The sequence below is a fragment of the Eptesicus fuscus genome, chromosome 22 (genome assembly GCF_027574615.1).
Source record: "Eptesicus fuscus isolate TK198812 chromosome 22, DD_ASM_mEF_20220401, whole genome shotgun sequence".
In the NCBI taxonomy this organism is placed as follows: Eukaryota; Metazoa; Chordata; class Mammalia; order Chiroptera; family Vespertilionidae; genus Eptesicus; species Eptesicus fuscus.
In genome coordinates, this window is record NC_072494.1 from 39,559,335 (window position 1) to 39,580,924 (window position 21,590).

Below are 21,590 nucleotides of genomic sequence, written 5' to 3' on the forward strand. Positions count from 1 at the left end.
GCTAAATGCTGGTTTGTTCTTTAGGAATATTCAACGTTAATTTTTGTGTGTGTAATAATTCCCACGTGCTGTGTGAGGTCCTGGTGATAGAAAGATGAGCAAGATAGTCATTACCTTCAAGGAGCTCAAAGTATAGTGGCAGATACACTAACTCAGTAATTTTAATGTAACATCGGACATGCAGTGAGGGAAATATGCACATGGTATGGAAAAGAATATGAAAAAGGGGGACTAGACCAGTCTGTAGTGGGTTAGGACAGATTTTCCTGGAGAAGATACCTTAGCTGAAGGAGGTTTTAATTTGGGTTAAAAACCTGATATCATGTGCAAATTTGGGGATTATATGCATTTTCTCCAAAGAGAGGTTCTCAGGTATTCACCACATACTCAAAGTTTTCCATCACTCCTAAAATATTAAAAAATCACTCTGCTAAAGGATGAAAAAGGATTAGGCAGGCAAAAGCCAGATGATGGGGGCAGGAGGACAGGGCTTTCTTTCCAGAGAGCAAAGAGCATGATTAAAGACACAGAGGTAAGAAACAGTATGATACATACTGGGAACGACACGTGGTTTGGTACGGCTGGAACGCAAAGTTCAAAGAACGAAGTGGTTAAAATGAGGCGAGAGCGGCCCTGAAGGCCACCCTAAGGACCTGGGGTTGTAGTCTGTAGGTGATGAGGAGTCATTTCAGTGGAAAGCACACGGCTGGGTTGGTCTTATATGGAGCACCATGGTGGCTACACTGAAGACACATTTGAAAGAAACAACACTGTAGAAAGAGAAACCTCACAGGGGGTTGTTGCAGGTGAGAGATGATAGAGATCTGAATTAAGACACTGGTGGAGAGGAGGCAACAGGTTTAAGTAATACTTAGAAGGTAAAATCAGCAGGGAGGAATCAAGGATGAGTGAGGCGCCCAATGTATACAAAGAAGATTGGAGGAAGGAAAGGTTTGGGAATGGGGGATGGGAAGAGGAGTTCACTTTTAGAAATGCTAAGTGCCTACGGGCCATCCTGGTCAACATAAAGGACACAGTGTGAGGGCTGGGCTGAGATACACCTCAGAGTGGAAACCACCAAAGGAGTGAAACCACCAGGAAGAGTATGTCGAGGGCGGGAGCAATATGACAAGAAGGCACTAGAGGGCAGGAATGGAAAGAGACCAGGAAGAAGGAGAGGAATAACCGACAGCAGGAGGGTGTGGCATCCCAAACCAAAGGAATAGTTTAAAGACGTATTAAATGAAGCAGGACTGGAAAGTGTTCACAGGATTCGGGAACTTGGAGGTCAGTGCTGACCTTAAGGAAAGCAGACTGAAGAGTGAGATGGAGGCAGGAACCAGACTAGCAGGCCGGGATGAGGCGACAGAGACCATAAGCTCTGTTGACTAATGAGTTTGCCGACCACTGACCTAGACTCTCGATTCCAATAATTACAGGCTGTTGTTGTTTCTTGTGATTAAGCCCCTATCCCAGTGGTTGGCGAACTCATTAGTCAACAGAGCGGCAAACCGCGGCTTGCGAGCCTCATGTGGCTCGTGAGCTGCAGTTTGCCGACCACTGCCCTAGGGAGAGCCAAGGATGAGAGAAAACATCAGGTAGGAGCCTAGAGAAGAGTGCGGGATAAGAAAGTTTACAGGCCAAGAGGAAGAAAGCAGAGGAGTAAGAGGATAAACAAACAGCAGGAACTGATGGGACACGGGAGGACTGAGACAGGCCAGTGAGCAAGGACAAGCAGACTAGGGAAACAGACAGACAGTTAAACAGCAGTTTGCAGCCATTTAGTAAATCCTGTCTTCCCTAAACCAGGCACACTTATGAGTAAACTAGAGGCCCGGTGCACGAAATTTGTGCACTGGGGGAGGGGGGAGTCCCTCAGCCCAGCCTGCACCCTCTCACAGTCTGGGAGCCTTGGAGGATGTCCAACTGACAGCTTAGCCTGACTTCTGGCTGAGTGGTGCTCCCCCTGTGGGAGTGCACTGACCACCATGGGACAGCTCCTGCATTGAGCATCTGCCCCCTGGTGGTCAGTGCGCATCATGGCGACCAGTCCACTGGTCGTTTGGTCGCTTAGGCTTTTATATATATAGATGGACTGTATTTCTCCTCCCCAACCAGAGGGTAAATAGCTTACCTTACTCAGGGAGACAGCAGATATCCAATTGGTGCCACTTGCCAACCACAACCAAGGACAGATGAAGTTAAGAAAACAAACCTCATTTTGATTTATCAGCATAAATCTGGTGAACAGTCTATTGAGATCCTCCCCTAAATGCCCAGCCTTTAAAACCCCTCAAGCCAAAGGTCTAGTGCACACTCCCCCTCCCAGGAGCACGCCTGCACCTTAACTCCCCCTTCCCCCCACAGGCACGCATCTCCTAAGCCAGTGATGGGCAACCTTTGAGCTTGGTGTGTCAAACTTCGCCAAAAAACTGAGCATAACTTGGGTAGTGTGTCACTTTGAGGAAAAAACTAGCTCCAAGACTCTAGTCGCAAATGTTTCATCCTCAGGAGCAGCAAATGTTTCATCCTCGGCCTGCGGCCGCGTGTCATCAGAAATGGCTACGCGTGTCAGTGCTGACACGTGTGTCATAGGTTCGCCATCACTGTAACTAAGGGACCCCATGAGGCTTGTAACCAGGGCAGAAACGGGCAGTGGCAGTTCACCCTGGGCAAACCCCAGCCCTACCTGTTCCCCTGTCCCCAGCTTTAATGAACATCCTCCAAAATTCACCTGGGCTCGTGCTGTGAAATGTTCCCTGCACAAAGTCAAGAACCCGCACACGACCCTGTGGGCCTAGGCGGACCCGCTCAGGGCCAGGTCCCCTTTCTGGTAACGGGCTGAGTTGATGATGTTATTAATTTATCATTATTAGCAGTAGCTATCCTTTATTGATCATTTAGTATATTCCAGGAACTCTAAGTGCTTAGTGTTGTAATGCCATTAAATCAGAAAAACCGGATAAGGCAGGTTTGACTGTCCTCATTTCAGAGAAAGTTGAGGCTTACAGAAGTTAATCCATTTACAGTAAGTGTCAGAATCAGGATTCAATCTGAAGTCTGTGCGACAGATTCCAAAAGCTTGTGCTTTTAACCATTTCACCATTGGCTGCTCCAAGATTAAAGGCACAGGTGGAGAAAATGGTCTGAAATAGGTGTAGGGAGCACCTGGTTTTCTGACATGGAAGAAAAGGAGGGTGGAATGGTTGTGGATATAGATAACTGCCTAGATTAAGAGGTAGGAAGTAGAAGATCACATTTTTGACCTCACTTTTGTTGATAAAGTAGGTGGTAAGGTCATCTGCTAAGAGTATCAGAGGTGAGGATGGAAAAAAAGGACTTTGAAGAGAGTGATAAAGACTCCAGAGAAATTACGAGGGGAATGGAACAAGTAGCTAATTGAGGTCAAGAAAAACACACCACGATTCAGTGTCCATAAACTCATGGCATTGGCAAGCTGCACAACTGCATGATTTTCTACATCAGCCTTCAGGCCCTGAATTAATAATGGACAAGCTACAGCAGTGACCCAAGTGTGGAGTTTTGTATGTAGGTAAAGAAACAAGAAGGTATGAGAAAGCAGTTTCGAGATATGAATCCAGACCCAGAAGAAAAGGGGTGAGCAGATTAGGAGAAAATACCCCTAGACCACCCAGGAGACCCTTTGGCTATTATGAATTATTACGAGAGAAGACATTTAAATTGAGAGTTTAGAGGCCATGTTTATATGACTTATGAAGTCATGTCTGAAGTTGGGGGAGTTAGGCATTTAGGACTGGGAGTGGTATGATGAAGATAGAAGACAAAAAAGATAATATATAACACTAAGAGCACCCTGAAATGGATCTTTAAATAAGAAAAAGAAAGCAAGCAAAAATGATAATAAATATGAAAGGATGGGAAATGGAAGACAAAGAAAAAGAAATCTATACTTTTAATATTTCTTTGTCGGCTCCTTTCACATTGACAAAAAAGCTTAAGACTTTTACCCAACTAATAAAAAAAAAAAGGCAACTGGAGAATTAAGTCCAAGATAAATACGAATTCTGATAAAATTATAGAGAATCTAAAAAACAAGCAGAAGGAAAAAAAAAGCATTTTCAAGCAGTTTTGCAAATAAAAGGTGCACAGCTTCTTATTAAAAAAAAGAGGGTTAATATTTAAAAAATTGTACAGTCTTGACCTTGGGACTTTGGAACTGATAAGTCTTATGACTGCATAGAAGGCTCAAAACATGCACTCCTACATTGAAAATTAGTTCCAGATTAAATAAAAAAAGCCAGTTATTAAAGAACTGACTGAAAAAGACCCCTTTCTTGGATCATTTATTTACCATTTTATTCAGTTAACAAATATTTCTTAGTGTCTAATATGTGCCAGGTCCCAGGAGCAGAATGGTAGACTGCTCTGAAGGAGTTTATAATCTACTAGAGGCCCGGGGGTGTGTGTCCCTCAGCCCAGCCTGCACCCTCTCCAATCTGGGACCCCTCGAGGGATGTCCGACTGCCCGGTAGGATCGGGCCTAAACGGATAGTCGGACATCCCTCTCACAATCCAGGACTGCTGGCTCCCAACTCCTCGCCTGCCTGCCTGATTGCCCCTAACCGCTTCTGCCTGCCAGCCTGATCACCCCCTAACCACTCCCCTGCCAGTCTGATTGATGCCTAACTGCTCCCCTGCCAGCCGGTTTGCCCCTAACTGCCCTCCTCTGCAGGCCTGGTCATCCCTAACTGCCCTCCCCTGCAGGCCTGATCACCCCCAACTGCCCTCCTTTGCCGGCCTGGTAACCCCTAACTGCCCTCCCCTGCAGGCCTGATCACCCCCAAGTGTCCTCCCTTGCAGGCCTGGTCCCTTCAAACTGCCCTCCCCTGCTGGCCATCTTGTGGTGGCCATCTTGTGTCCACATGGGTGCAGGATCTTTGACCACATGGGCGCAGCCATCTTGTGTGTTGGAGTGATGGTCAATCTGCATATTACTCTTTTATTAGATAGGACAGAGGCTTGGTGCATGGATGGGGGCCAGCTGGTTTGCCCTGAAAGGTGTCCCAGATCAGGGTGGGGGTTCCCTTGGGGCGTGGGGCGGCCTGGGCAAGGGGCCTGTGGTAGTTTGCAGGCCGGCCACACCCCCCGGTGACCCAAGCAGAGGCCCTGGTATCTGGGATTTATTTATCTTCTACAATTGAAACTTGGTAGCCTGGAGCAGAGCCAAGCCTTCTGCTCGCTCCGTGGTGGCAGCCATTTCTGTTGGAATTTATTTATCTTCTATAATTGAAACTTTGTAGCCTTAAGCGGAGGCCTGGGCTGGCCAGGGTGTGTGGAAAGCTTGGCTTCCTCCATCGCCGGGGAAACCCAAGCCTCCCTCCTGCTCTCTCCGTGGCCACAGCCATCTTGGTTGGGTTAATTTGCATACTCGCTCCTGATTGGCTGATGGGCATGGCTTGTGGGTGTAGCAGAGTGATGGTTAATTTGCATATTACTCTTTTATTAGATAGGATAGCTAAGATCTGGAAACAGCCCAAGTACCCATCAGCAGATGAGGATAAAAAAGCTGTGGTACATTTACACAATGGAATATTATGTGCCTATCAAAAAGAAGGCTCTTTTATCCTTGAGGTTGCATAAATGGGTCTGGAGATTATTATGCTAAGTGGAATAAGCCAGTCAGAGAAAGACAAATATGACATAATCTCACTTATATTGGAATCTATTGAACAAAATAAACTGATGAACAAAATAGTGCAGAGACATGGATGCATGGAACAGACTGACAGATCTCAGATTGGATGGGGGTGGGGCAGACTGGAAGAGATTAACCAAATAATATATGTGTATACTGTATATGCATAGCCAATGGACACAGACAATAATGTGATGAAGGCCTGGGTTTGTGTGGGGGTTGGGTGGATGAGGGAAAAGTAGGGGAAATGGGGGGCATCTGTAATACAGTCAACAATAAAAGAAAATATTATAAACAACTATATGCTAATAAATTGGACAATCTGTATGAAACAGACAAATTCCTTGAAACATACAATGTTCCAAAACTGAATCAGGAAGAATCAGAGAATGTAGACAGTTTACAACTAGTGTAATTATAGCAGTAATTAGAAAATTTCCAACAGACAAAAGTCCTGGACCAAATGGCTTCACAGGTGAATTTAACCAAACATTCAGAGAAGCACTAACATGTTATTCTTCTCAAACTATTAAAAAAAAATTCAATAGAAGGGAAGACTCCCAAGCTCAGTTTACAAGGCAAGCATTATCCTAATTACCAAGCCAGATAAAGACACTACAAAAAAAAAAAAAAAAAATTATAGGCCAATATCCTGATAAACATAGATGTTGAAATCCTCAACAAAATGTTAACAAACCAGATCCAGCAATATATTAAAAAGATCATACACCATTATCAAGTGGAATTTCTTTGGGGGATGCAAGGTTGGTACAATATCTGCAAATCAATAAATGTTAAACATCACATAAACAAAATGAAAGATAAAAACCACATGATCATATCAATAGATGCAGAAAAAGCACTTGATAAAATCCAGCACCCACCCTATCTAATAAAAGAGTAATATGCAAATTGACCATCACTCCAACACACAAGATGGCTGCCCCCATGTGGACACAAGATGGCCACCATAAGATGGCTGGCAGGGGAGGGCAGTTGTAGGTGATCAGGCCAGCAGGGGAGGGTAGTTGGAAGGGACCAGGCCTGCAAGGGAGGGCAGTTGGGGGGGGGACCAGGCCGGCAGGGGAGGGCAATTGGGGGGGACCAGGCCTACAGGGGAGGGCAGTTGGGGGAGACCAGGTTGGCAGGGGAGGGCAGTTGGGGGGAAACAGGCCGGCAGGGAAGGGCAGTTGGGAGGGACCAGGCCGGCAGGGGAGGGCAGTTGGGTGAGACCAGGCCGGCAGGGGAGGGCAGTTGGGTGAGACCAGGCTGGCAGGGTAGGGCAGTTGGGAGGGGACCAGGCCGGCAGGGGAGGGCAGTTGGGGGCGACCAGGCCTGCACCGGAGGGCAGTTAGGGTTGACCAGGCCAGCAGGGCAGTTGGGGGCGACCAGTTCAGCAGGGGAGGGCAGTTGGGGGGGAGGCAGGCCTGCAGGGGAGGGCATTGGGGGTGAACAGGCCAGCAGGGGAGAGCAGTTAGGGGCAACTAGGCTGGCAAGGGAGGGCAGTTAGGGGTGACCGGGCCGGCAGGGCAGTTGGGGGCAACCAGGCCTGCAGGGGAGGACAGTTAGGGGCAATCGGGCTGACAGGGGAGCAGTTAGGCGTCTATCAGGCTGGCAGGCAGAAGCAGTTAGGGGCAATCAGGCAGGCAGGCAGAGTGGTTGGGAGCCAGCAGTCCTGGATTGTGAGAGGGATGTCTGACTGCCCGTTTAGGCTAAACGAGCAGTCAAACATCCCTCGAGGGGTCCCAGATTGGAGAGGGTGCAGGCTGGGCTGAGGGACACCCCCCCCCTGCACGAATTTCATGCACCGGGCCTCTAGTTTATGATAAAAACTCTCAGCATAGTGGGAATAGAGGGAACATATATGACAAACCTACAGCCAACATCATTATTTCATGGGCAAAAACTACAAGCATTTCCCTTAAGATCAGGAACAAGACAGAAATGTCCACTTTCTTCACTCTTATTCAACATAAGTACTGGAAGTACTAGCCACTGCAATCAGACAAGAGGAAGAAATAAAAGCCATCCAAATAGAAAGGAAGAAGTAAAACTGTCATTATTTGCAGATGACACAATACTGTATGTAGGGAACCCTGAAGATTCCACCAAATAAACTACCAGAACTTATAAATGAAGTCATTATAATAGCAGGGTACAAAATAAATACCCAGAAATCAGATGCATTTTTATACATCAATAATGAACTATCAGAAAGGCAAATGAAATAAACAATCCTATTTAAAATTACATCAATAAAATAAAATAAAATAAAATAAAAGCAAAGCCCTGGCCTGGTGGCTCTGTTTGTTGGATCGTCATCCCATACACCAAAAGGCTACGGGTTCGATTTTGGTCAGGGCACGTACCTACGTTGCGCTGTTGGATGTTTCTATCACACATTGATGTTTCTCTCTCTCTTAAAATCAAGAAAAACATATCCTTGGGTGAAGATTAAGACAAACAAACAAACAAACAAGCAAAAACCCTAAGAATAAATTTAACCTAGGCTGTAAGAGACTTGTACTCAGAAAATTATAAGACATTGTAAAAAGAAACTGAAGAAGATACAAATAAGTGGAAGCATATATCTTGTTCATGGGTAGGAAGAATTAACATCATTAAAATGTCCATACTACCTAAAGCAATCTATAGATTCAATGCAATGCCTATGAAAATACCAATAGTGTATTTCACAAAAGTAGAACAAATATTCCAAAAATTTATATGGAACCTCAAAAGACCCTGAATAACCATAGCAATCTTGAGAAAGAAGAACAAATTTGGAGGAATCCTATTACCTGATATTAAACTATACTACAAGGCCATAGTAATCAAAATAGCATGATACTGGCATAAAAACAAACATATAGATCAATGGAACAGAATAGAGGCAAGAACATACAATGGGGTAAAGACAGTCTATTCAATAAATGGTGTTGGGAAAATTGAACAGATATGTGCAAAAAAATGAAACTAGACCCCATCTTAAACCATACACAAGAATAAACTCAATATGGATAAAAAACTACAATGTAAGTCTTGAAGCCATAAAAATCCTAGAAGAAAACATAGGCAGTAAGATCTCAGACATTTCTGGTAGCAACATTTTTTCTTTGATACGTTGCCTCGGGCAAAGGAAACAAAAGAAAAAAAATAAACAAATGGGACTATATCCATTAAAGTTTTTGCACAGCAGAGAAAACCATCAACAAAATGAAAAGACAACCCAGTGAACGGAAGAATACATTTACCAATGATACATCTGATAAGGGGTTAATATCCAAAATTTATGAGGAACTTATAAAACTCAACACCAAAAAACAAACAATGCAATTAAAAAATGGGCAAAGGAGCTGAATAGACACTCCTCCAAAGAGGACATACAGATGGCCAACACACATATAAAAACATACTCAGCATCACTAATCATCAGAGAAATGGACATTAAAGCCACAATGAGAAATCACTCACACCTGTCAGAATGGCTATCCTCACTAAACCCACAAACAACACGTGCTCACGATGATTCAGAGAAAAGGGTACCCTCCTGCATTGTCGGTGGGAATGCTGATTGGTGCAGCCACTGTGGAAAGCAGTATGGAGTTAACCTCAAAAAATTAAAAATGAAACTGCCTTATGATTCCACTTCTGGGAATTTATCTGAAGAAGCCTGAAACATTAATTCAAAAGAATATATGCAACCCTATGTTCACTGCAGCGTTATTTACAATAGCCAAGATTTGGAAGCAGCCCGAGTGTCCATCAGTGGGTGAGTGGATAACATAAAACAGCTGTGACACATCTACACCATGGAATAGTACTCGGCTATAAAAAGGAAGTCTTACCTTTTGCTACAGCATGGAGGGACCTATACAGCACCGTGCTAAGCGAAATAAGCCAATCAGAGAAAGACAAGTGCCTTACCATCTCACTCATATGTGGAATCGAATGAACAAAATTTAAACCAACAAGCAAAATAGAAAAAAACTCATAGAGAACGAACAGGCTAACAGCTGTCAGAGGGAAGGGGGTCGTGGGGCTGGGTGAAAAAAATGAAGGGATTAAGCAAAAAAACAAAAAACAAAACAAAACAAAACCAAAAAACCAACGAAACAAACAAACCAAAAAACCCTCATAGACTCTCAGACAACAGTATGGTGATTACCAGAGGGAGAGTGGGGTGGGGTAAGGAAGAAGGGGGTACAGGGGGAATAAGTGGTGAGGGAAAGAGGCTTGACTTAGGGTGATGAATACACAATATTCAGATGATAGATTATAGAATTGTACACCTGGAACATATATGATTTTATTAACCAATGTCACCCCAATAAATTCAAGGAGAGTGTAAAAAAATAAAAGAGTAGTTTAAATGACGGGAAAACGAGGGAGGGGAAGATGTGTGAGCCTCTCCAGATAGTAAGAGCTGGCCAACAGTATTTACGGGGAGCTTGCCCTTGAGGGGGTTCAGCTGTGAACTAGCCAGGCCCCGCAAAGCGCGGCAGCGAAGCGAGGATGGATGCTGTGCTCAGGTCCAAAGAAAACCTAGCGCTTTGGAGCTCCCTCAAGAGACAGCGGCCAAGGCGTCCACTCCGGGATCCAGCGTTTGACACCGAACCAGCACAGCCCACGTGTCCCGGGAGCCGGCTCCGATTGGCCCGCCGCGCACGGCGCCGGACCCGCGCTTCCCCAATTCCTGGGTCAGGGGCGCAGTCAGAACCTTCGGGGGCCGCTCCCTTCTCTCGAGGCGCGGGCTGTGCGCGCCGAGGCCGCCCGACCCCTTCCAAAACTGGACAAGCCAGTGGGCGGAAGGGAGAGTGGGTGGAGGCTGGGTGGGGAGCGGCTGCCGCAGGCCGCCTCCCGACCACGGGGGCGGACGACCCGACGCCGCAAATCCCAAACCCTCCCCGGGCTCCGCGAACGGTCGAGGCGGCGAGAAGGCGACTCTGTGGTCGGACAAGTGAGGCCGGGGTCCCGGGCAGGAGGCGAGGCTCACCTGGGAGGTAATCATGATGCTGGAGTCTATTAGGAAACTCATGGCGATGTGCGGGGACAGCGCGTGCCTCCATTGCCCACGCCCCGAACCCGCAGCAGCTGGGGCTGCCCGCCCCTTACATCGGTGGCCTTCGCCCGGGGCGTCGGCGGGGACCGAGGCCGCTCAGCCTGACGCCATCAAGCTGCGCCCGAGCCAGCCAATCAGCGACGGCACCGACTGCTTCTCCGTCCAGGAGTGGGCGGGACGGACGCGGGTTGCCTAGGAGACGAGGGCGGGGCCAGGCAGACACCATTCTGGAGGCGGGGCTTGATTGGAGGTAGCCTGGCTGAAAGGCTTGGAGAGATAAGATAGTGTGGCCTTTCCCTAACCGATTTGGTTCAGTGGATAGAGCGTCAGCCTGTGGACTGAAGGGTCCCAGGTTCCATTTCCGTCAAGGGCATGTACCTTGGTTGCGGGCACATCCCCAATATGTGCAGGAGGCAGCTGGTCGATGTTTCTAACTCTCTATCCCTCTCCCTTCCTCTCTGTAAAAAGTCAATAAAATATATTAAAAAAAAAAAAAAAAGATACTGTGGTCTGAAAATCCAGAAGCAGAGGTAATGCAAGGTAGTATTTTCATTTGTGAGGCTGAAGGAGGTGGGGCCTGGCCTAACATCTTATTTTAAGTGGTAATTCCTTTTTGTAATGGTCACAGTGGTCATAGCTAATAGGATGAAGTTAATAATGATTATTATGAGACCATAAGCCAGGCATTGTGTTCTAAATGTTACACCTTATACTTGGTTCCACAAACAACGGCACAAATAAGGTCAGGGAAGAGTGGAAAGGCAGGTGAGATTTTTAGCAAATATAGCTAACCAAGTAAATTTCTGATGTGACAACAACAACAAAGCCCTCCATCTCCAGGAAGGGAGTGATACTGTCGTACCAGGTACCCATCAGACCGCACGTGGAGTACTGCATTCTTTGTACCACAGATGAAAAAGAATGATGTGTTAATGCACAAACGAAATATGTGCATAGATCAATATGGGTGAAAATCTCTCATGTGCCCTGACTGGGAATCGAACCGTGACCTACTGGCTCATAGGTCAACACTCAACTACTGAGCCACGCTAGCCAGGCTACAGCCTCATTCTGGATATGCTGACCTTGGTGCTCACCTGGTAGGCACTTAGGATGTCCTGTCCTGGACCTTGATTGGTTCAGCTAAGTTAGAGTTCACTTGAATCAAGTGCCTGGCTGTTCTTCAGGCCGGATTCCTGAGGAATGAAGCTTTAAATAGTTATGTATCCCTGTGCAAGCAACTTAACTCTCTGCACCTTACTTTCCTCATCTTAAAAAGAGGGATAAGTAATAGTAGCTTATTTCATAAAGTTATTACTAGGAATAAATAAGTAATATACTTAAAACCTTAAGAAAACTAAGTGCTTTCTAGTAAGTATGCAATGATTTTACCCATTATTACTATTATGAATTTCCATTCAGAGTTTTCCTTTATTATTAATCAGTTTAAATGTATATTTAAAATTTGTGGTGGCCAATTATTCACAGTGAAATAAAAAGACTGATAAAAAGAGACGTATGCGATACTTTCAACAATAAAGAATTTTTAAAAAAGGAAATAAAAAGACTGGTGATTGTATACCTCTTAAAGTTGGAAATACTCAGAGGCATTATTTAAAATATGTAACATTAAATTTTTCCCCATTTATTAAAACTCAGAGGATTCCCTACTAATATGATTCTTATACAGAGTTAATTTGATCCATATAATTTGTGAATAAAAGGGAAGAATAATAGGAAACTTAAAATTGAATATATAAATTGAAAGTCACACATAAGAGTAAAAGATGTGCATGCCCTTCTCTAAGAACTTCCTGAACTTCTCAACACTTACCTTTGGGTGTCCCGCCCTCTGGGCCTGGGCGGGGCCCGAAGCTCTCCCTGCCTCCTCACCCCTTCTTGCTCCAGGACTAACCTCTGCTCAGGACACTACCAGTGGGAACTTTTCCTCATTTTAGAGAAGCCCCCACCTTTATCACTAAGTGTGATTTACCAGATGGTCACAAAGGAGCCCCATACTGGTGTATTTTATATATATATTTTATTGATTTCAGAGAGGGAGGAAGAGGGAGAGAGAGGATCATCAATGATGAGAGAGAATCATTGATCTGCTGCCTCCTGCTTGCCCCACACTGGGGGTCAAGCCCACAACTCGGACATGTGCCCTGACTGGGAATCAAACCCTGACCTCCTGGTTCATAGATCAATGCTCAACAACTGAGCCATGCTGGCTTGGCTTTTCTGGTGTATTTTTTAAGTCTGGGATATTCATTCTTATTTTTGCTTACTCAGTTCTGTACCCATACCCAGGCACACATACTTTTTCATTTTCCCCAAAATGGGTTCAGTGCACAACATATTTTGCCATATATTTAGAAATATACCATGAGCATTTTCTCATGCTGAAGATTTTACAACATTTTTATTGACTCCGTGACATCCATCATATGATTACCGTGATTTATTTCACTTGTCTGCCTTTTCTGTTTGCTTGGTTGTTATAATAAAATAATAGTGTGGTGAAAAATTTAGTTCACAAAAAAAAACACACTTATCCAAGTCTTCAAACTTCTCTGGGGAAGGGGCAGTCATTGTGTCTATGATATAGGAAATATTAATTTAATACTCCATTACATATCCGTTAAGTCAGACTTACAAATTGCATTCAGGTCCTCTGTTTTTGTATTCTATTTATTTGTCAAGAATCGAAGGAGGCTTATTCAAGTCTCTTACTACTACTGTTTTTCTTTTCACATCTCCTTATATTTCTGAGGGCTATATATGGTCCAATTCCTACTTTTTCAACACAAAATGATTCATATGTCTTTGTTGCACGTTATATTCTATATCAATAAAATTAAATATTTTGGTTTGGTTTAATGATTCTTCTCTCTTATTTTGTGTATCTGGTTTTCATCCCCCCTCCTTTTTCTATATTGACTGTATGTTTCTTATTTTTCCCCTTAGTACTTTGGAAGGCTTACATTTTGTTTTAAAATAACACTTGCAGTTTTTCTAAGTATTAACATAGAGACTAAAATAATATCTTTGTACATTAAGAATATTGGGGCCTTCTACTTTCTCATATTTCTCCTCCCTGACTCCCTCCACCTCACGTAGTTCCCAAGTTTATGTTAGTATAACCTGGAGTTTTAAAGCTCAATTTAAAAAAATTACAATGTGGTAAGAATTATTTATGACACTTGTATTCTGTTTGTAACTATACATACTATAGTTTTGTTTGATTGATTTTATACTTAATATCTTCAGTATTCATCACCAGCTTTTTCATATTTTACCTTCTTGAATTCTGTCTTTTTTTTTTAAATAGGATCTCAATCTAATGGTTGGGTATGTGGATATGCTTATTTTTTAAAATATATGTTTTTATTGATTTTTAGAGAAAGAGGAAAGGAGAGGGATAGCTAGAAACATCTATGAGAGAAACATCATTGATCAGCTACCACCTACATACTCTCTACTGGGGATCAAGCCCACAACTGCAACCAGGGCATGTGCCCTGACTGGGAATTGAACCAGTGACCTCTTGGTTCATAGGTCGATGATCAACCACTAAGCCCACACCGGTCGGGCTTGAATTATTTTTAAAAATTATTTCTCCTTTGGGTAAATACATTTTTCTTTAAAGAACGTTTTGCAGGTATGTTGAGTTTTTGCATAGTTGAAAATGCCTTTCAATTTCCTTCACTTATGAATGAAATATGGCTTATTGTGGAGTTCTTGACTTAAACATTTAATCCTCAGTAGTCTACAGATGTTCTAGTCTTTTCTGAAATGTAATAGGTTATGGAAAAGTATGAAGCCAGCCTGATATTTTCTTCCTTTGAGGGTAACTTAGTAAACACCCTTCCTAACTCCACATTGGGAGGGATGGCTGTAATGGAGAGCCCTGAGGTTTGGGTTTCTTGTCCTTACCTCGATTCTCTTTTCCTTTAGAGCTATGACTAATCCCCTCCTCACCCAACAGTGGCCTCTGAGAGGGAGGGAAATCTCTCCTCCATAGCCTTTCAGGCCAAGTGCACAACCCTCCCCTCAAATCTCTGAATCTCAGCTGAGTCTAAGGTGTCTTAGTAATGATACTGTGCTGCATGATAGTAATTATATCACACAGAATAATATGTGATGGTAATGATAGCTAATAGTTACCAAGTGTTGACTCTGTGCTAGATACTATTCTAGGACTAACTCATGAACTCCCTAACTCCATCCCTCACCTGCTTCCATTTGGCAGATACCATTGTTCCCTTATCTTTTGGAAACATAGTGAGCGCATTGGGACTTGGGATTCCAGGCCCAAGAGAGTGAGCTTCAGAAGAGAAAGAAATTAATTCCCTCTTCTTCCCATTTAAGGCTCGCTTTCCAAATCCTTTTTTTTCTTTTTCTCATTTCAGAATCTTTCTCTTGTTCAGGATTTGACATCAGAATAGCCATTCTCTTGACAGGAATCCTCACCTCCTACTGACAGGATATGATCCTACTCTATGTTCACAACTGGGCAAGAATGTGAAAGCGTAACTGTCCCTTAGCAGCACACAAACCACGGCACGGGTTGTTTCCTTATAGTTTGAAAATGGTAGAATAATGCCTCTATACTTGCAAATAAAAGCGTAGCTAGATTTTTTTTTTTCCTGGTCCATGGTGAATTTCTTTGAATTCTTAACTCTGCCAGCTCCTTTTCCAACTCAGTTTATCATCTTATTATCATGTGTTTCATCTCCTGTTTTATAGAGTTGATGTTTTCTTTAAAAATTTTGAGAGCACAAAACAGATTTTAAACTTTTTTTTTCTAAAGTAAATACCTTTTGAAATCACACTGTTCTTTTACTTTGGTGTCCACTGGTTGTTTTCTTCTCTGAAACCTTTCATAGACGCCAGGCTGTCAGCCACCTCTTTGTTGTTATTTTCCTTGTCTGTTACTCATCCGTCCCCGTATGTGTGGGACCTAACTAGATACAGTAATTAGGTCAACAGGATTTTTAAAAAGTCAAGAAGGGTCTTTGACCACTAGATAAGTCCCTAAAATATTTATTTTATTTTATTTTTTATCAAATTTATTGGGGTGGCACTGGTTAACAAAATTATACAGGTTGCAGTTGCACAATTCCACAGCACATCATCTGTACACTGTATTGTAGGTTCACCACTCCAAGTCAAGTCTTCATCCATCACCATTTATCCCCCCTTTACCCCCTCCCTCCCCGGCAATCACCACAGTGTTGTCCATGTCCATGAATTCTTTCTTTAAAACAAACAAACTTAAGGGGAAGACAACTAGTTTGTAATTTAGGAAAGATACAGAATTGTGCCAGAGGCGAGGTTCTGGTCTAGGAGCTATTAGAATGCCCATATTTGTTATAATTTGCCATTATGTCTGCTTTAAAGATGTGACTGAGGATTTTTTGTTTTGTTACATCATATTCTGTTGGTTCAGCTCACCTACATTTATTTGATCTCATCTATTTTCTGTTAGTTTTATTAGTCTAACTCAATTTAGGAGGTGACTCATTCTTTCTTCCATCTATAGATCTGCCCAGTTGTAGAGATGACAACTGTAGCAAATGAAAAAGATAGAAAAATGCAACTGGAAAACTTGGATGAATTAGAAACACTGGTCCATAGGTCGACACTCAACCACTGAGTGACACTGGCCCGGCTGAACTTCCTTCCTCTGTATGGGAAATCTGATCCCCAGGTCTCCTGGATCTTGAGGAATATTTGTTTAATTCTGAGTTGGATGCTTCACCTGTGTGGCAGGTGACAAAGTCATGGTGAAAGCAGATAGGCCTTTTTATAATGCCCCAACAGCTACACATGGGGGTCACAGAGCCAGGCGTGAAACCTTCTAATTGAACTTTGAGTAACTCTGTCCCTCTGGGTCACAGGTCTCCCCTGACGGGGGTGTTATAACTGCTAGTAGTCAATAGCCCCTTTCCTCTGGAGGGAGGGGCACTTGTATGTCTTGCTGTCCAATACTTTAAAAAAATATATTTTATTGACTTTTTACAGAGAGGAAGGGAGAGGGATAGAGAGTTAGAAACATCAATAAGAGAGAAACATCGATCAGCTGCCTTCTGCACACCCCCTACTGGGGATGTGCTCACAACCAAGGTACACGCCCTTGACCAGGATCGAACCTGGGACCCTTCCGTCTGCAGGCCGACGCTCTATCCACTGAGCCACACCGGTTAGGGCTGTCCAATACTTTTTATTGGTAGGTCCATGTGCCCTAAAGAGTTATTATAACAAGGGAAGGACAAGGAGTAGGACTTGAAGCTGGAGCTAATGGAGCCCGGTGGATTATAATCCTGAGTCAGTCATAATTATTTGCCTCAGAGGGAGATACGGAGAGACCCAGCTGTGTAGAGAGAGTAGGGCCTCCATGGACACATAGCTGCCTGGGAATGGAAGCTGGCAGCTTAAGATGGGGCACGAAGGGATATTTTTCAGAGGATGAAAGTAATTGCCAATCTATCCCAAGAGATATCTCTCAAGGTCAAAGAGTCTCAGGTTCCTACTAATCATATGGTGTTAAGATTCTGTTTTGAGTCTTCTCTGGGAAAACTGATCTCCCGAGTGTCTATTCCACAACGGAAAACTCTCACCAGGTAACTGCAAGGCAGATGGGAGGGTCAGATGGAAAGCACCCACCTGCCTTTCTGCCCAGTCTCCCTGCTGTTGGAGGGGCCTCCCAGGAAGTGGCACCACTCAGCAGGTTCCAGGGTTGGCAGCCAAATGCTCTCTCTAGTTTGTAGACAGAAAACTGAGGTACAGAGAGGTTAAGGGATGATAATGTAGCTCCTACAGGGCAGAAATAGAAAAAACAAATCCTGGTCCCTTGATGCCTGTGTCTGTTTCTTCCAAAAGTCAACTTCCATGGTGGCAGGGTGGGTAGAGAGAGGGAAGCAGGATGCTGCTTCATCCAAGGAAATGCACTCACCCACACACATGTCGCCCAGCAGAGAGGAGACCAGCAACTGTCACCACTACAACTGCATCTACACAGCACCAGCAGTTTGCACTTGGAGCAGTTTTTTCTCTTTTGGATTAGGTCCTGGTTGAGATAGACACATTATCCTTCATCCTGGTGAGGACCAAGCCGTTCTCAGGCTCTGACTTGTTTCTTTAAATTGGCCTTCAAGAGCAAAACGGTAGGGGCAATAGTGTAGCCGGTTGGGGCCCATGATGCTCTGTCTGGTTCTCAAGCCTGGGGTTTTGCTACTTCTCTCACCAGACAGAAGAAGGTGTGGAATAGTGTCGGTTGCAAGGGGAAGATTCAAGCAGTAGCCAGAAGGTCACATCTGTGAGATAAACATCCCTGCTCTGTTCGTTGCCTGAGTAATTATTAAACAATCAGACCTTAGAATGAATTTAATCTGTAGACCCCTCTGCTTTAGAAAGGGCACCAGGAAAAGGGTACATTGTCCTGGGGGAGGAACAGTTTTGGGGGAGGCTTCACTCTGGAACGAATATCTTAAAAGGGAACCAGTGGCAACCAGAGGGCAGCACAAGGGACTTAGGACGGTGCTGGTTGTGGGGAAGATAGAAGGAAGGCAGTTTTTCTAGGGACCTTCATGGGGTCCCCTGATGGTGTCCTGTCTAGATCCCTGCCAGGTCAACTTGGTTTCTACCCACCTACCTTAGCCTCCTACTGCCTGAAGCATCACTTTGGTTTAGATGAACCATCTTGGTGACCACTGATTTGCTCCCTCTGCCCTGGGCATGGATTGGCGCTGGTACAATGGCTCCGTGTGTGAAATATGTACGTGCACCTGAGGCTTTTCCCTGACCGGACTCCATGCTTGAGGGTTATTGGTCGTGGGGATGAAGGACAGGAGGCCTTAGAGAACCCTCTTGTTCCCTTTGTCTCTACATCTCTTCCAGGGATGCAACCTGGCCTGGGACTGAATTTTGGGGCCCTGGCTGTGTGGACTCACACTTTGTAAGAGACTCTCCCTAGTGCCACTTTGATGGGCCAGTTGGTGCCGGGGAGCTGAGCCTCCTTAAGGCAGGTCCTTGGGCAGGCATCCTCTGGCTCCCAGCTGGGCTGGGCACTGCGGTTGGAAGAGGAAAGGAAAGAAAGGGCCTTCTTTGCTTCAGGGAAGAAAAGCCTCAGTTCCCAGGGAGAAGGCTTTGGGCCTCGCTTGCTTTCTCCGATGGGACTCAGAGCAGAATTCCCAACAATGTGAGGGGTATAATTGTGTCAGAACCCAGGGCTGCAGCGACTCAAAAGAAAGGACACTGAGAACTCTGGGTATCTCTTGGACTGATGATTTCTTTTCTTTCTTTTTTTAAAATATATTTTTTATTCATTTTAGAAGGAAGCGAGAGGGAGAGAGAGATAGAAACATCAATGATGAGAGAGAATCATGGATGGGCTGCCTCCTGCACACTCCACTCTGGGGATCGAGCCCGCAACCCGAGCATGTGCCCTGACCGGGAATCGAACTGTGACCTCCTGGTTCATTGGTTGACCTCAACCACTGAGTCCCGAGGGCTGGGACCTTAGACTGATGATTTCAACTGAACACTCAAAAATGGTGCAGAGGGGTTCCGAAGCCACAGAAACAAGTTGAAACCATAAAAAAAAATATGACCAACAGCACAGGAAAGCTGGGCTCCCTTGTGTATGCTGACCTTGCAGATCCGTGCCCCACCATTTGGCTTACACACGACTGGTCTGATCCACATATTAAAATTTAGTGGGCAACATTAAAAAATATTGGAAATTTCACTTACATGTTTGCGTTTCTGGCTTCTCTTGAAAAACCAGACGGCCTGGTAGCCGCCGCCTGGAAGCCACTGCCTGGACGGGCGGGCGGCTGCCCTCTGCTCCCCAGTGTTCACAGGCCTAGCTTCCGGGGCATGAGAACAGGCCCACCTCACCAACCCAGTGGCCTGCCTGTGCCCTGGAGGGGTTGCCGCTGGAACCCCTGACACAGGGTCACCTGGTGTCTGCTAGGGAAGGGCTGGGTGACAAAGTCCCACCGAGTGAGCTTGAGACAAGGCTAGTGAAAAGGTCTGAGGCAATCGCGAGTCTGATCAGAAGGCTTTCTCTGGAGAAATGGGGACCACCGCAGAGTCCCCTCGCCGTTGGGGCAGAGGGCAGGGCAGCCACGGGAGCCTGGGGACTTGGGTGGGACATGGGTTTATCTCGGGAGCCCTTACCGACGGGAAAGACAGTTCACTGTGCAGCGCGCACTGTCCGACCAGGCACGGGGGTGAGGGGAGGGGCAGAAGACTCAGCTCCTGTGGGCATTTTTCCTGGCACCTGTTTGCCTTCTTCCTTTGGCGCCACCTCATATGGTTAGATCATCTGACCGGGCCCGGCTGCTGGCTTTGCTCACCCTGCTCAGGGGCCTGGGGTCATCCCCGGCCAGCTCTGGCCCCGGGGAAGCTGCCTGCTCGGCCGGCAGCCTTTGTTTCGCCACCTTCTCGGCCGGCAGCTCTTCTTCCTCCCCCGGCCTCCCCACCCTGCGGGCCCCGTCCTCCCCCTCGGGCCCTGCCAGGGTCGCCCGCCCGTCTGTGCTCCCTCTCTCTGCGTCCTGCCTCTCCGCACCCGCAACCCGCTCGGGGTCTGCCCCTTCCTCCCCCGGCGGCTCATCCCCCTCACATCCCCCGGCTCCCACCTGCGCGTAGGAAGGCAGCGCCTCTGGGTAAGGCCCGGGCAGCGCCCCCAGGGGCCCCGCGCCCCTCCTCTCCTCCAACTGACGGAAGGGCTGGGCGGACAGCGGGCCGGGCTCCCCCAGGCCGGCCTCGGCCAGAGGGAAATAGTGCGACACGATCTTCTCTTCCTCGAGGAGCTGGTAGCCCTTGGCCTTCTGCACGGAGGACACGGCGATGGGGTGCAGGGGCGTCTCGGGCACCTCCCCCGGGGGCTGCGCCCCGGGCCGCCGGAAGGCAGAGCGGACCCGCTTCAGGCCCAGGTGGCTCATCTCCAGGATGTTGAGGACCAGGGACACGGAGGCCACGCACAGCATGAACAGGATGAAGATGGTCTTCTCCGTGGGCCGCGACACGAAGCAGTCCACCACGTTGGGGCAGGGCCAGCGGCTGCAGCGGTAGAGCGGCGGGATGCGGAAGCCGTACAGCAGGTAGTGGCCGGCCACGAAGCCCACCTCGAACAGGCTCTTGCAGACGATGTGGCCCACGTAGGTCCGCAGCAGGGTGCCCTCCAGCCGGAACCGCCGGGCGCCCCCGCCGCCGCCGCCGCCGCCGCCGCCGCCCTTCTGGCTGCCGCCGCCCTGCTCGGCGCCCGCGGGGCCCGCCTCCCGCGCCTCGCGCGCCGCGCGCTTCTCCTCCGCGCGCGCCCGGTGCACCGCGTGGCCCACGTACACGAGCGACGGCGCGGACACGAAGATGATCTGCAGCACCCACAGGCGGACGTGCGAGATGGGGAAGGCCGCGTCGTAGCACACGTTCTCGCAGCCCGGCTGCTGCGTGTTGCACACGAAGTCGGCCTGCTCGTCGCCCCACACGAGCTCGGCGGCCGTGCCCAGGATGAGGATGCGGAAGATGAAGAGCACCGTGAGCCACACGCGGCCCACGACCGTGGAGTGCTCGCTCACCTCCTCCAGGATGTTCCCCAGGAAGCTCCAGTCGCCCATCGCTCACCACCTGCAGGGGAGGAGGCAAGAGTGAGCTGCCGGGGTGCGACCCGAGTGGGTCTCTGCTAACCGGGGGCCCCCTCCTCTCGGAGCTGCTGCTGCAGCATCCCCGCGGGAACAGCATCTGTTAGAGCTTCCTCCGTGCAGAGCAGGGCCAGGGGACCGAGGGGCCTCGGAGAATCTGCTTCTAGCAGCTCCCGTGTCTGTAAGTTGGGTTTAATGCAAT

The 21,590-nt window shown here is 46.8% G+C and overlaps 2 protein-coding genes across 3 annotated transcripts in view; both read right to left on the reverse strand.

Moving 5' to 3' along the window:
- GPR89A (G protein-coupled receptor 89A) overlaps positions 1-10,835 on the reverse strand; it is a 48,509-nt gene extending 37,674 nt beyond the window's left edge. The window contains exon 1 of one of the 2 annotated variants that reach the window (XM_054711501.1): positions 10,674-10,835. In XM_054711501.1, coding sequence (XP_054567476.1) covers positions 10,674-10,715 — 42 coding nt within the window. In that variant the 5' untranslated portion in view covers positions 10,716-10,835. The remainder of the gene's footprint in view (positions 1-10,673) is intronic. The other variant, XM_054711500.1, reaches the window with a different exon arrangement.
- A 9,016-nt stretch (positions 10,836-19,851) lies between these two features.
- Positions 19,852-21,364, reverse strand: GJA8 (gap junction protein alpha 8). Its single transcript, XM_028127732.2, has one exon. It carries the CDS (start codon positions 21,362-21,364, stop codon positions 20,057-20,059), a length of 1,308 nt encoding a protein of 435 aa, XP_027983533.2. The 3' UTR covers positions 19,852-20,056.
- Positions 21,365-21,590: the final 226 nt, after the last annotated feature.